Below are 14,383 nucleotides of genomic sequence, written 5' to 3'. Positions count from 1 at the left end.
ACCTTGACAGTGACTTAAAAAAAAAAAAAAAAACTCTCTGTGCCTCAGTTTCTCCATCTGTAAAATGAAGATAACAATGTTACCTATTTCCTGGACTTCTTGTAAAGATAGGTGAAGTCATTTATGCAGAGCAGGTAGAATCATGGCAAGCAGAGCGACACATGTGTTTGCCGTTATCTTACCGTTAATTGGTTTGTGCGAAACACACACATATCTCAAGACAGTATCATGATCTCCCTCCTCCAAGCACCCCAAGTCTCCTTGTCCTAGACTAAGTGCCCCCATGCCTCCAGTGACCCCACTTCCTTTTTCAGGCTTTTCTGGAGACTTACTGGGGTGTGGTCCCACCAGCACAGAGCGTGATGAGGCAGCCACACCCCATTCCCAGGATGATCCCCTGGAATGTCGCACTTCTGGGGACTGCTGGCAGGTACCCGGATGAAGGGGATTTGGCTCCTCTGGCGTCTTCTGCCAACGGGACACTCCACTGGAGCCCCCTCCCCGCTGCGTCCGTCTGTACTGATCAATCCCTCCTTATTCCTGTGAGCCCGATTTGCATCTCCCAAAGTAGCAATAAGAGAGAGTTGGGACACTGCCCGCTCGGGTTGTGGGAAGGATGCCCGTCTGGAATTTGAAGACATTAGATTCAAATCCTGGTCCAAATTAGAGGCTGTATGATTTGTAACAAGTCACTTCATATCCCTGAGGTTTTTGTTTCCCGATCTGAAAAATGGGGTTTGTATCACTACACACGTAACTAGTTGATCGCTAGAAGAGTAACATACATGGAAGTGCTTTGTAAAATGCAGATAATTATACAAACGTCAGTTCGATGTGTGCATTTGAACAGAATGTATCAGAAGGCGATGCTTTATCTCAAAGGTCAGACCAGAGCCAAGGTGGGTTAGTAGGAAACGTGTGTTTAGGGCTGATGGTATTTAGGGTGACTGTCCAATCTGCCTCCCTCACTGAATTTAGTCTCTCTAGACGGTTGGTCCTGATGGAGTGGATTCAGGAAATAAGGTGGGGTATATCAATGCTGATCTGATACGCATTCATGGGTGCTCAGGCTTTATGCCTGCAGGGTCGAGGACCCCCTCCATGGAGAAAGCGAGGTCCCTGTTTAGCTCTGACATCACCATATCCACCCCGTCTGGCTCATCATCACCTGAAAACCCGAGTCCTTAACCGCAGGTCCCAATTTGCTTTTAATCAGCCCGATGCTTGCGATTAGCCTGTTAAGTTCACCCTGGCCCCTGGTGGTGAGGTCGTTGTTCTGATTTTGCTGGGTTCCTGGGTCCTCATTGGCATCAGTGGGCCACCCAGAGACCACAAGCCTGCTTGCCTCGCCTAAAACTGTGACTGTCTAGGATGGAAGAGGTCATAGCGGGGAAGGAAAACCTGCTGTTGGAGAGGTGGGGTGGTGGGGTGGGGAGGTGCTGACAGGTGTAGACTCATTGGCATCACAGCTGAGGTCTAGAACCCAGGTTCCCTCCTTCTAATCCAATGCTCTTCCCCTTCCGAGCTTCAGTCTCCTCATCTCGAAAAGGGGAGTGATAATTCCTGCCCGGCCTGCAACACGGAGGTTCAACTGAGCTAACATAGGAGGTGGGTACGGACATAAAGCCGTGCAACATGAAAGTGCTTTATCACATCGGGTGTGAAAGCCTTTCGGAGTTGCACAAACAAGCTCGACGTCCCTGGGTCCCCTGTCCCTTATCAGTCATTCCTCCTACTATCTGGTAGTTCCTGGTTCCTCCCCGCAAACCGTGGTTGATTTGAGGGCCTTGGCACATAGCAGGTGCTCAATAAATGTTGGTTGGTTATAGGAGCTTTGGATGGAAGAGAGTTTGGGCTCAGGGAAAGCTTCTGTTGGTATGTGGCAGGGGTGGGGGGGACATTTATTTCCTGTCCTCAGCCTTGCCCCTGGCTCCTCTGGACTGAGTTGCTTCAAAGCTAGAGATAGTCTTGAATTCGTCTTTGTCTTTGTGATGTTTCGCACAGAGCCAAGCATGTAGCAGTTATTTGGTAACTGCTTTTTTAAAAAAATTTTTTTAAATGTCTATTTATTTTTGAGAGAGAGACAGAGACAGAGTGCGAGCCGGAGAGGGGCAGACAGAGAGGGAGACACAGAATCCAAAGCAGGATCCAGGCTCCCAGCTGTCAGCACAGAGCCCAAAGCGGGACTCGAACTCACAAACTGCGAGATGGTGACCTGAGCCGAAGTCAGAGGCTTAACCGACTCAGGCGCCCTAGTAACTGCTTTTTGAATGAATGAATGATTGAATGAATGAATGAACGAGACAGAGTAAGGTGATAGAGCATGGCCCTGATAGTCAGATGAGCAGAATCTTAGAATCCTGGCCCTGCCGCTTTCTTTTGGCGAATGTTTACCGTATGCCCATTATGTACCAGGCAGGTACTAGGTTGCAAAAATGGATTTTTAAATTCACAGTCTAGTTAAGGGAGCAGACGTGTGAGCAAATAATTGTCCTGTATGCGATAGAGACATATGCTACATATGTTGGTGGCCAAGAAAGAAAGTGGGAGACTGTCCCTGGAGAGTCAGGAAAGGATTCCCAGGGAAGGGGCCTGAAGCTAGATCTCGGCAGGGTCTCACTGGAACTATAGCCTCCTTCACAGAGGGGAGGGCGAAATGAAATGACATAATGAGTGCACCATCTGACGCTGAATAATCGTTTAATAAATGTGGAAAAATGTCCCCTTGGAGCGGGTGATTGCTTTGTGGGGGAGGGGCAGGAGCCAGGAGCCGAAGGAATTTCCGAAGCTGACCCACAGAGCTGAACTCCTTAGTTCCGCCAGCTAATCGCTGTGCGACCTGGAACAAGTTCCCTGACTTCTCCAAGTCTCAGCTGCCCTAGCTGCAGGGTGGGGACCATGGGTGTGTTGTACGGGTCGGCGGAGGAACTTCACGCCCAAGGCCCCTAGAACGTGCCTGGCACGTAGTAAATGCTAGAACATAACAGCTCCCTTTTTATGGCCAATGTAATTCACGGAGAGGCTACGTCTACACGCAGACACACACAGGTTGCATGCCCGTTGACTCCCAGATATGCTCAGAAAGGAAGGTGGGAGAAGGGGGCCAGGGTTAGGCCGAGGGACAGTGGCTGAGTCTGAGAAGCCCTCCAAACTCCCGTAGAAAAGGTTGCAGGGATGAGGCTAGGGCAATGGGGCGATGGGTGGGGGTGGAGGCGGGCTGGTGGCTGGTGCCTCCTAACTGCTGAGCTGGGGGACCCGCCTCAGGGAGACCGGGACGTGGTCCTTTGACAGCAGGAACTTAATTCCCTCAGGCACGTAGGCCCGGCCCCGGCCAGTCCTGCCGGCAACATCCCAGGGCTCTGTCGCCTGACTGGTCCCCTGACCTTCCACAGCAAGGCAGCCTGGCGGCCATGCTGGGTTGCCGTGGTAACTGGCAGCCTCCCAGCTGGGTTGCCTGGGTAACCAGTTAGCTGGTATTGGGGGAGGGGGAGGGGAGCTGGGGGGAATCGGCCTCAAAGAGGCAGAGAAGGACAAGGGCGGGACCAAGACGAAGACAAATCCCTGATGCCCCCAGCACAGCCCTCTCCAGTTTCCCTCATGGGATTGGGAAAGCCCGAGAAAGGCAGGTAGGAAAGGATGTGTTGTTTCCTGCCGTGCAGGATGCGTGCGTGTGTGAGTGTGTGTGTTTTGTGGGATGAATCCTCTTGGCCAATGCAGGACATTGGGAAGATACGATAGGGCCGGGCAGCATCTCCCAGGCAGTGAGATCCAGAGGGGAGGCCATGGACCAGCCAAACCCCGATCTCAATCCTGGTCCCCCCCCTCCTGGACGACGTCACCTCTTTGAGCTCTAGTTTCCTCATCTGTAAAATGGAGGTGCTAACACAGACCTCCAGGGACATTGTTTGGGACAGTGGCTGTCTCCGTCAATGGCGGCTTCCCGCTCTCCTTCCGTGCTGATTTTCTATTCCGTGAATGCTTTCCAGCCACCAAGGGCTTGTATCTGGGGCCCCTGCGGCAGGGGATGGGGGCGGGAGGGTTGGAATCCTTGAGGACCTAGAGACGTGACTTTCACCCTCAAGAGTTTACCATCCCAATCTGCTGAGGGCTGGAAGCAAGTTTTTGTAAGTGGGACCGTCTGCAAGAAAGTTTTCAAAGTAAGGCCTAATTGGAAATTGTGACTGCGACCAGTAGAAATACCTTCTCCCACAGAACCGGCCGACACGTCTGTGTTACCCTGACTCTGTGTGGTGCACACCAGCTTCCTGTTAGATTTTCGTTTAGTCTGGCCTGTTTTGTTAAAAAAAAAAAGCTTTGGCTTCTCAGGTTGATTTCACGCCCACCGGCGGGTCACCCACTGCCTTCAGCGTGACAAGCGCTGAGAAACACGCTCCCTCAGGTGTGCGTGGGGCCTCGGGCTCCTCTCACCTTCTGGTTGGATCCTCACAGCTCCAGAGGTAACTGAAGCTCAGGGATCACGTGGCTTGCCCAAGCTCACAGATCAGCGGTTGCTGCACATGCGATTTGCCCAGGGTCACAGAGCCAAGGCTTGACCCGGGGTCTCTGTGGCTCAGGTGCGTGAGGCACCCCTGTGTGTGCTGATCCCGCTGCGGTGACAGGAGCTGGAGGGTTCTTCTTGGGGAGAAATTGGGATCTCAGTTCTGCCCGTTGGGATCTCAATGCCCAAAAGGATCTGTCGCAGCCGCCTCGAGGAAACTGAGGGCCCGGAGCCGAGCTCAGAACTCCGTGCGTCTGGTCCGTTGTCACAGGGATGGGAGCGGCTGGGTGACTGAGGAGGGCTGTCGAAAGATGAGACTGAGTCTGAAGCAGCCTGGGTGCTCCCTCAGCATTTGCGAGGGGGTAAGTCTGGGAGGGCGGCGGGCGGCGGGGAGGGAGGCCTGGCTGAACAAGGAACTTTTCTGGTTACTGAGCTGGGCTGGGTAGGGCTGTGAGGAAAGATTCCGTGTCGGGGTCCTGGGGCCATGCCTAAAGTCCTCAGATTTTCTGACAGGAAAGACTTAAGCCAGTCCCCTGAGAAGCCAGCTTTTAATTGTCTACCTCCTGTGCCGCCACAGAAATGATAGTCAGCAGGAGGCCTGCCAAGCGCGGACCTGACCGCAGAGTAGGTTCTGCTGAAGGAGAGCTTAGCACCAGGCGGCTGAGGCTGGGAGTGGCCAGAGAGGGGAGGGCACGAGGGGCTCTGGAATACTCAGGCAGAATCCTACCCGCGCCCCCCCCCATAAATATTTACTGTGATCAATCCAAGATAAGGCCCGCAATAAGAATCAGGAGCAGGGGGCAGAATCCATACTGCTCGGTTCTGTTCTCAACCCTGCTGTGAGAATTTAGCCTCTCAGTCCCTCAGAACTTGGTTCTTCCATGTGTAGGGGCTTAGAAGATGGGTGCAGTTCAGTCCCTTCCCACCGCAGACTTTGCCCTTTGCAAACAGAAGCGCGGGCCAGGCATTTATAGCAGAGAGGCACTTCCTTTCCGTTCGGGTGTATTCCCTTTCCAGCTTCCACACTTCACTCCACTGCACAGAAAGCTGCCCAACGCACCAGGTGGCCAAGAGGGGGCTGCGGGGTAGCGTGGTGGGGCCGGTGGCACAGGGCCTGCGGCTCTAGAGGCGATGGGGCAGGGGGCGCCTCGAGCTTGGCCTGTCTCTCTGGGCTGGCCTTTAATTTCTTCAGCACCCACTGATTTGAATGTCAACACTTCCAACGGTAAAAACGAGAACGGTCAGAGGTATCTTGTCCAGGCTCCCGATCTCAGGCTCTTGGTGCCTTTGTAACGGGTCAGGCCAGGCCGGTGGGTGGGTGACCAGGAATTCTGCCGGAACTCGAGTGGGATGGAAGTTTCTGTCCGAGGCTGGGTGAACGGAGGCTGGGGAGATGGGTTCCCAGTAAGGAGAGTCAGTGGCTTGGGATCATGCGGGGAGACTGTGCCTTGCCTAAAGATAAACTGATTCACACTGTGAAGCTGTAAGAGTAGCCTATAGGGTCCCCCTTGTCGCTGTGCCCGCACGTTCTGCACGTACCCGACAAGCTATATACCATATTCCTTCTAGCTGGTCCAGGGTGACTTTTGGTGCCCTCTTTTTGCGAAGAACCTGCAGTTCTGAGCCAATGGCCACTTACTCAAGACCACATTGAACGGTGGGGGGAGAATCAGAATTAGAATCTGTGGCCGTTTCCACATTTCCTGCCGGAGCCCTCTCCTGACCCCTGGTGTGACCCAAGTTTGAATGCAAATACATTAGCAGTGAGATCATGGAGATGGGGGGAGGGGTAGCTTGTGATTATTCTTTTGGCTCCATTTTGTCGTGGCGCCCCCCCCCCCCCCAACAGTCATGGCTCATTCGTGGCAGCTCAGGACCGCCCGGCTGGCCTCCTCTCCCTAGGGGCCCGGACCCTGTGTCCTGGGAGAGGTGGGGGGGGGAGGGGGGGCTGCCACTACCTGGGGCAGTGGGGTGGGGGGTGGTGTGCATGTGTTATTAGTATGTTCGTGTGCATATAGGGAGGGACCGTTGGCCGCTCCTGGTCTGACCAAGGGGCCCTTCAGATCATGCAGAAAGCAAGCCACCAAACTGCTGAGGCAGAGGCTTGGAGGCTGAGCTGGGCTGGAGGGGGAAGGAGAGAGTGCCGGTCCTTACCACTCCCTCCTCCACACACAGCCGAAGGGAGGTGGGGGGTTGTTACCTAACGGGGCCAGTTCCTCCAGCAGTCATACATGGCTTCCTTTTGTGGCACAGGCCTTGTCTGAGTCCAGAAACCCTCTGTCCTCATTCAGGCCCAACCTAACCCTCCAGCAGCAGCCTGCAAAGTGGGCTTGACCCGTTCCTTTCTTTTCCCCTGTCTGCTGCTCCCGAATGTTTCCACCCGGCCCCGGTATCCTTATCACGGGGCTCACTTTGTGGGACCACTGGCTCTGTAGGACTTGTACTGTGGGTGAGGCTGGACCACGGGCAGAGCGCATACAGGCTTTGGTGGGGGGATAAACAGGGAGACCCCGCAGACCTGCCTCGGGGCGGCAGATCCCCCATGGGACGAAAGCAGGAAGACGAAGGAGAGACCAAGAGCTCTGGGGGAACAGATGGAGAGTGTGTGCCTTTCGATGGGCCGCCTCCGGCCAGCTGTTCTGGAGGCCCAGCAGGTGAGCCACAGCGACACAGAGAGCGCCCAGACCCCAGAAAAGACTTTGTTGGATCTGAACGGGAAGCATCTCGGTTGGGCCCGGCGTCTTCCAAATCTGGTGTTGTCGGGACCAAGGCCAAGTTATCAACACTTACACTTATTAAGTTATATGTATTTTTAAAGTGTCTTTTATTGGTTGAAACAGCCAGTTGGAAAGAGAAGTGGTTCTGAAATGTTGTCATTCACATATGTCCTTCCCTCTGATAAATTTGTGTCTCCCCACGGCGATTAGCACACTGCCGTGAACCAGCAGGTACTTGATCGTACCTTCCCCCACCTTCCCCGGGCAGTATGCTTGGGGATGCGGCAACTTGCAAGGCGGTAAGATGCGAAGCTGCTCTCAGCCCAAAGCTTTGGGTGGGCTGAGACCTCAGATCTCCCCACTTTCCGGCTCAGAGCCGGGATCGCTGTCTCCCAGCCATCGGCCGAAGGATTTGTAGGTAGAGTTTGATGTCACCTTTTGCATCCTTCTCTGCGTTTCTCCTTGGACGCATGGCTTTGTCCCTCGTGCTGGGGCGCTCAGATGATGCAGATAAGGTGCTGGCCCACAGTTTAGTTTGGGTTAGGCAGTGCTGAGCCTCTTTCATTCTTTTTGAGGATGACTGTGTATTTTTCATATTTCTTCGAGAAGGAGCAAGCTCTTTTCAGCCAGCTTAGAGGAGTTCATCACTCCCGCAAGAACCTTGCCGGATGACAAGTCAGGGGAAGGGGATGGCCGCAGAAGCTCATTTGCATATTTCCCACAAGCCTGCCTTTGGCTCAATTTCTCAGCCATCCCGGGCAGGTTGTAGTCTGGGCATTGCTGTCATTTTTCTCTCCGTCACATGCGCCAGAATCTGTGGGCAGGTCCAGGCTAAATGTAGCTCATTATAAACACTGTACTCGGGTGTCAGAGTCTGTTTTTTCTAGACTGGGAGACCCAGACAGGAGAGCGACCCGGAGTCTCAGCTTTGGAAGCAACCTTTCATTTGGTCCAGCCCCCCTCCCAGATAGCAGTCACCTTCCCAGACGCATGATCACTGTATTCCCCAGTGACTAGGAGCACTCCCGTGTGAAGCAGCCTTGGGCCCTGGTAGACGGCTCCAACGTGTAGCCTTCCTTAATGCCGATCTCAAGTTGGTCTTCTACCCTTTGGTAAACTTGTCTCGATCCTTTGGTTTCAAGAGTCAGGCAAGCGTGGAGAGACATTAGGACACAGTAGGAAAAACCTAGGCTCTGGGGTCCTCTGCCTCGGCCTGCACTTGACTTCACGCTCGCCAGCTGTGTGACCCTGGTTGTAATCCTAACCTCTCTGAGCCTTAGTTTTATGCACCTGTAAAATAAGAATAGTGATGGCACTTACCTCATAGGGTTGTTGAGAGGATTAAGCCAATTATCACATGTACAAAGCTTAGAACAGGGCCTGGCAACTGGAAGTCACTTGGCACATGGTAGCTTTCATTCTCTTAAAATAAACTGTCTAGAATTGAACACAATACTCCAGATAGGGTCTATTCAACAGGACTCCGATGCCCCCTACTTGACAATCTATTTCTTTTTTTTTTTTAACGTTTATTTATTTTTGAGACAGAGACAGACAGAGCATGAACGGGGGAGGGTCAGAGAGAGGGAGACACACAGAATCCGAAACAGGCTCCAGGCTGTCAGCACAGAGCCCGACGCAGGGCTCGAACTCACGGACCGCGAGATCGTGACCTGAGCCGAAGTCAGACGCTTAGCCGACTGAGCCACCCAGGCGCCCCTTGACAATCTATTTCTATGACCTCAGACTAAGTTTGTGAGTCACTGCTGTTTAAATTGAGCTCACTGTGCTGGAATCCTCAGGTTATTTTCCCGCGGACAGCTGTTTAGACCTCCTCTCTCCTACATAAATGATGTGATGTGTGAGTTAGCGGGAAGTCTTTTCTCTCTCACTGGGTCACTTTTACTCTTCTCCGTTCATCCCGATGCACTTGCTTATCAAGTGCGCTGAGCATGTACGGTCGGGGCCTTCCTTACCTCCAGATCCAGCTCTGACACTTCCCAGGCCTACAGGGCAAGGGACGCAGGTGCCCCAGGCATATCCAGAAGGCCTGGTTTCAAGGCAAACCTCTGAGACCCTCCAAATCTTTGCTCTTCGTGAACCAGCAGCGTCGACATCATCTGAGAGTTTGTTAAAAATGTGGAATCTCAGGCCTCACTTCCAACCTACTGAATAAAAATCTGCGTTTGGCAGGATCTCCCGGGTGACTCATACGTACATTGAAATTTGCAAAGTACTGCCCTGCATTACTCAGCCTGGGGTAGGAAGGAGGGTCACGGGGGGAAGAATCCTGTCTTCCAAGATCTCACAATGAGTCCTACTGACCAGGCTCCTAGGGACAGACATAAAACTATTTCTAAGATAGTCTGTGTTCTCTGTCTGCCTCTTGGCATGCCAATAATACGGTTTTTCTAAAACACTCATGCACTTTAGGAAAACATAGATTGTGCACTTCCCCCATTTTCTTAGTAACATGCTCTTGAGCATACTTCAAAACCTGGGGCTTGTATGTACAGTTAGAATCTTGTTGATGTGACATGTGGGGTTTTACATTTACGAGCTATATCGTTTTGTTGACGTGAGGCCCTTATTCCGGTATATGGAATGCTGATTCTGCCGTAGGTGCGTTAGCCGCCCAGCCTGGCTTTGTCAGTAGCAAATCTGGTAGCCTCGCCTTCTGAGGCTTTGTGCCAACCGTGGATGAACACGTGGAACACAAAAGGATCGCAACAGACCTCTGTGGCACACCATCAGAGATTCATTCCTTGCCTGTGCCTGGGCCTCCACCTCATCAAGTTGGTCTATGGTGTCATGGTCTTGGTCTATGGTCTATGTGCCAGGCATTAGTATTTTAAAAGCTCTCTGGGTGGGGCGCCCGGGTGGTTCAGTCAGTTAAGTGTCCAACTCAGGTCACCATCTCGCAGTTTGTGAGTTCGAGCCCCACGTCGGGCTCTATGCTGACAGCTCAGAGCCTGGAGCCTGTTTCAGATTCTGTGTCTCCCTTTCTCTCTGCCCCTCCTCTGCTTGCACTCTCTCTCTCTCTTTCTCAAAAATAAATGAACATTAAAAAAAAAAAATAGGGGCGCCTGTTTGGCTGAGTCAGTTAAGCGCCCGACTTTGGCTCAGGTCATGATCTTGTGGCTTGTGAGTTCGAGCCCCGTGTCGGGCTCTGTGCTGACAGCTCGGAGCCTGGAGCTTGCTTCGGATTCTGTGTCTCCCTCTCTCTTTCTGCCTCTGCCCCGCTCATGCGTGCTCGCTCTCTCTCAAAAATAAATAAACACTAAAAATAAAAAAAATAATAAAAGCTCTCTGGGTAATTCTGGTGTGAAGGCAGGATTGAGAACCGCTGGGCCAGATTACCTCTGACATGCATGCTCCTCCCCTCTGACCTCAGAGGCTCCCTGATGCCTGGTAGGCATCTTCTGGGGGCTCTGGTCCCCAAGCCTGAGGTCTGCTGGCTAAGGTCCATGGAGAAAGGGCCTGGCTGGCTGGTGTAGCACAGCGGTCGGGCACTGGGCATGCCATGCAGGACTACAGGGCACTCCTGTCTTCCCCAAATCCCTGGGAGAGGACGTGGGGTGGCTGCTGTCAGCCACGTGCTCTCCTGCCCTTCTCGGGACAAAAGGATCATCTTTTGGTTGGACACCAAACTCTGATGTGAGCTTCTTTCCTGTGTTTCTGAGCTTGCGGTGTAAGGAGAATAGCCAGCCAAAGGCCAGCGTAAGTCAGTTTCAGCCTAAGTCAGTCAAGATGGCTCCCTGCCCGCTTCCTCTCTGTGCCCCGCGTTTCTGTCCTCCTCTGTCACTCAGGAGGTGACGGCACCTCTGAGCCTTCTCTTGCAGCTCTTTCCCCTCACACCCCACCCCCACCCCCCACAGGCCCAGGGCTGCCCCATGTGGGAGCTGCAGCAGCTCCCAGGAACCTTTGCTCACAGACACACGAATGCACGCAGACCCCCCCTGACTTGGCACTGGGGGGTCGGAGCACCTGCTTACCCAGCTGGCTCATCTGGGGCAAGACTGGCTTCTACCCCGGGGCTCAGGATGTTGCTGTAAGTATCCCTTCCCTGCTTCTGCGGTAGGAGTGTGTCCAAGATCTGTGTTATCTCGTCCTGTCCCCTTCCTCCCCACAGTCGCCGCTGGGTCCCCAAGTGTCTCTGCAGTGGGCTCGTTAATTGGCGCTTCAGCTGGCTGATTGACTCTAATGCGGGTGAACATTTATTTACCCCAGCAGCCGCCTCTCAGACAGCCGTTAATTGCAGGCACGAGAGAGACAATAATTATGGGATAATGGGTGGCTTTTGTGTGAGTCCTTCTCCTTGCACTGAGTCAGCAAACACGAGGGTTTGTTTCCTAACATTCAGCTACCCTGCTGAGGAGATGCCGCAGCCCTGCTCACTCCACCCCTGTCACATCCAGGGGCCTCCCCTCAACCTGGGGTTTTGTCCCTGGGTGACAGAGAGCATGTCCCTATCTTCAAAATGTCGCCTCCTAATTCCCATGCAGTCGTGACCCCGTTTTTAGGATTTGTGAGGTTGAATTGGTGTCTTTTTGGAAAGTCACACCTGCTTTTTCGAGAAGGGTGTAAGTGAACGCTAAAACGTATGCCTTATTCCACTGGCCCTTCCTTGTCTCTGTATTTCACAGTTGGAGTTAGCGTGTGGCCATCGTCCTGTGTCACGCGTTGTTTTGTGTATAACATTATTTTACACAGATACTTCCAGGTATGCCAATGGCCCATACATTTGTCATTTTAAATAGCTATAAATAATTCCGTCAGGTTTCTTCATTACTGGAGTGCTCTTATTACTGGGAATTTGGGTTGTTTCCAATTTGTTGCTCTTATGAATAGCTGTGCTATGAACATCTTTATATGTTACTGATTTTTTTCCCCCCAGCTATTTCCCAGCGGGGTGAAGTGAATTATGAGTCATATAGATCTGGCACAGTGCTGAGAAGAGCTGAGGTGGGGAGGAAGCTGGAGTCTGGGGGGGGCAGGCAGGGGATGTTCAACTGGTTCCCTCCCTTCCTTGGCCCAAAGTACAGTTCCTCCGCGCCTCTGTCTCACCCATCTCTAGTGTGACCCTGGCTCCAACTTGCCCAGTAACAGCCCAAGTTAGTGAAATAGAGGCCTTGTCCTCTGGTTCGCTATCGATCTCCCCAAAATGTAGTGGCTTAGAGCAGTAATATATTGTTACCTCTCAGGGTTCTCTGGGTTACCGGGCTCAGCGGGGGCTTGCCTGGGTGTCTCCTGCCCTTGTAGTCATCTGAAGGCTGGACTGGGCCAGACAGGCAAGGTGGCTTCTTACCCGGCTGTCATTGGTGCCAGGGGAATTCAGGAGAGGGAGAGGTCACTTTCTGGCTGAGGCCATGAGGCCAGACTCCATGGAAGGCGTGTGTGTGTGTGTGTGTGTGTGTGTGTGTGTGTGTGTGTGTGTGTCTGGGGCTGTTAACAGAGCACCTACATGTAGCCTCTTCCCGTGGCCTGGACTTGCCTTGGGGACGTGGCAGCTGGTTCCAAGAGGGTGAGTGTCCCGGGAAAGTATTCCAAGAGATCCACGTGGAAGCTTCAGGCTTTTTTTTTTTTCTTTTCAACCTTCTTTCTTTTGTTTTCTTTATTTATATTTAAAAAAAATTTTTTTTAATGTTTTTATTTATTTTTGAAGGAGAGAGAGACCGAGCGTGAGCAGGGGAGGAGCAGAGAGAGAGGGAGACATAGAATTTGAAGCAGGCTCCAGGCTCTGAGCTGTCAGCACAGAGCCTGATGCGAGGCTCAAACTCACAAACCGTGAGATCATGACCTGAGCCGAAGTCGGACGCTCAGCCGACTGAGCCACCCAGGTGCCCCTTCTTTATTTATATTAAAGTTTATTTATTTTGAGAGAGAGAGAGCATGAGCAGGGGTGGGACAGAGGGAGAGAGAGAGAGAGAGAGAGAGAGAGAGAGAGAATCTCAAGCAGGTTCCGTGCTGTCAGTTCCCATCTCAGGAATCATGAGATCATGACCTGAGACGAAATCAAGAGTCTGCCGCTCAACCCCAACCGACTGAGCCACCCAGGCGCCCCAGAAACTCTTTTCTTAAAGTACTCTGTACGCCTAACGTGTGGCTCGAACTCACAACCCCGAGATCGAAAATCACATATGCTCCACTGACTGAGCCAGCCAGGCACCCCTTGGGGTTTCTTATGCCCAAACCTCAGAATTCACACAACCCCACTTCTGTTACATTCTGTGGGTCCAACCGAGAGCCGCAGACCTGCCCTGATGCCCTGGGAAGGAACAGACTCCACCTCTCAGGAGAGGATCAGCAGAGAATTTGCATCACCTTTGTTCCTCCCGCCCTGGAAAGAAAACTACTGGTCTCTCATGAATCCCCTGCGTGGCTGCCTCTGGAGAGGCGGCAAGAAACCCCACCCCTTCATTTCCATTCCAAATCCAGCCCTTCCCGAGGCACGGAAGCCATGTGACCTCTTCTCAGAACCTTCCTGAGGCCCCCACAGAAGTCCTAGCTCTCTTCCTGCATCTGGCCTCCCTCCCCCTTTCTAGTCTTTGGTCGCGCTGTCTCACACAGCTCTCAGCACATCCTGGCACTAAGTTACTTATGGGCTTGGCTTGCTAGGTTGTAAACTCCTGCTTGAAGGCAGGCACTCTGTCCTTGTTCATCTCCACACCTACCCTCAAGACCTAGCGACTGGCATGAAAAGGGACCTCCATAAATTCTCTTTCCTTCCCCCTTTTCACACATCGGACACTCCACTGTCTGTTGAATGGATGACTCGATTATCTTATTGGAAGGCAGGGGGCGGGGAGGAGGACAAACATTTACTGAACACTCAGTGTGCGCACTTACCGGCACTGGCTAGGAGCTTATACTTATAAATTATCTTAATTTTTACAGCAAGCTGGGAAGGACGTGGTAGTATCCTTGTTTTGCAGATGATGAAGGTGCGGTGGGGAGATGTTATGTGGTGTGTCCAAGGTGACATCGTTGGGTCTCATGGTTAAAAAGTTGTAGAGCCGTGGGGCACCTGGGTGGCTCAGGAGGTTGAGCGTCCAACTTGGGCTCAGGTCATGATCTCACGGTCCGTGGGTTCGAGCCCCGCGTCGGGCTCTGTGCTGACAGCTCAGAGCCTGGAGCCTGCTTTGGATTCTGTGTGTGTGTCTCTCTC

The 14,383-nt window shown here is 52.7% G+C and overlaps 1 protein-coding gene across 16 annotated transcripts in view; it reads left to right on the top strand.

The window, feature by feature from the left end:
• Nucleotides 1-14,383, top strand: part of PLEKHA6 (pleckstrin homology domain containing A6) — a 143,818-nt gene that overhangs the window by 26,785 nt on the left and 102,650 nt on the right. The window contains exon 1 of one of the 16 annotated variants that reach the window (XM_060644207.3): nt 3,524-3,626. The exons of the other annotated variants lie outside the window; for them this stretch is intronic. Coding sequence (XP_060500190.1) covers nt 3,565-3,626 — 62 coding nt within the window. The 5' untranslated portion in view covers nt 3,524-3,564. Of the gene's footprint in view, nt 1-3,523; nt 3,627-14,383 lie in introns of those variants that run through there. 16 annotated transcript variants of the gene reach the window in all.

Source organism: Panthera onca, chromosome F1 (assembly GCF_046562875.1).
Source record: "Panthera onca isolate mPanOnc1 chromosome F1, mPanOnc1 haplotype 2, whole genome shotgun sequence".
In the NCBI taxonomy this organism is placed as follows: domain Eukaryota; kingdom Metazoa; phylum Chordata; class Mammalia; order Carnivora; family Felidae; genus Panthera; species Panthera onca.
Note: the sequence above shows the minus strand (reverse complement) of the source record. Positions and strands in the feature narration are given on the sequence as shown.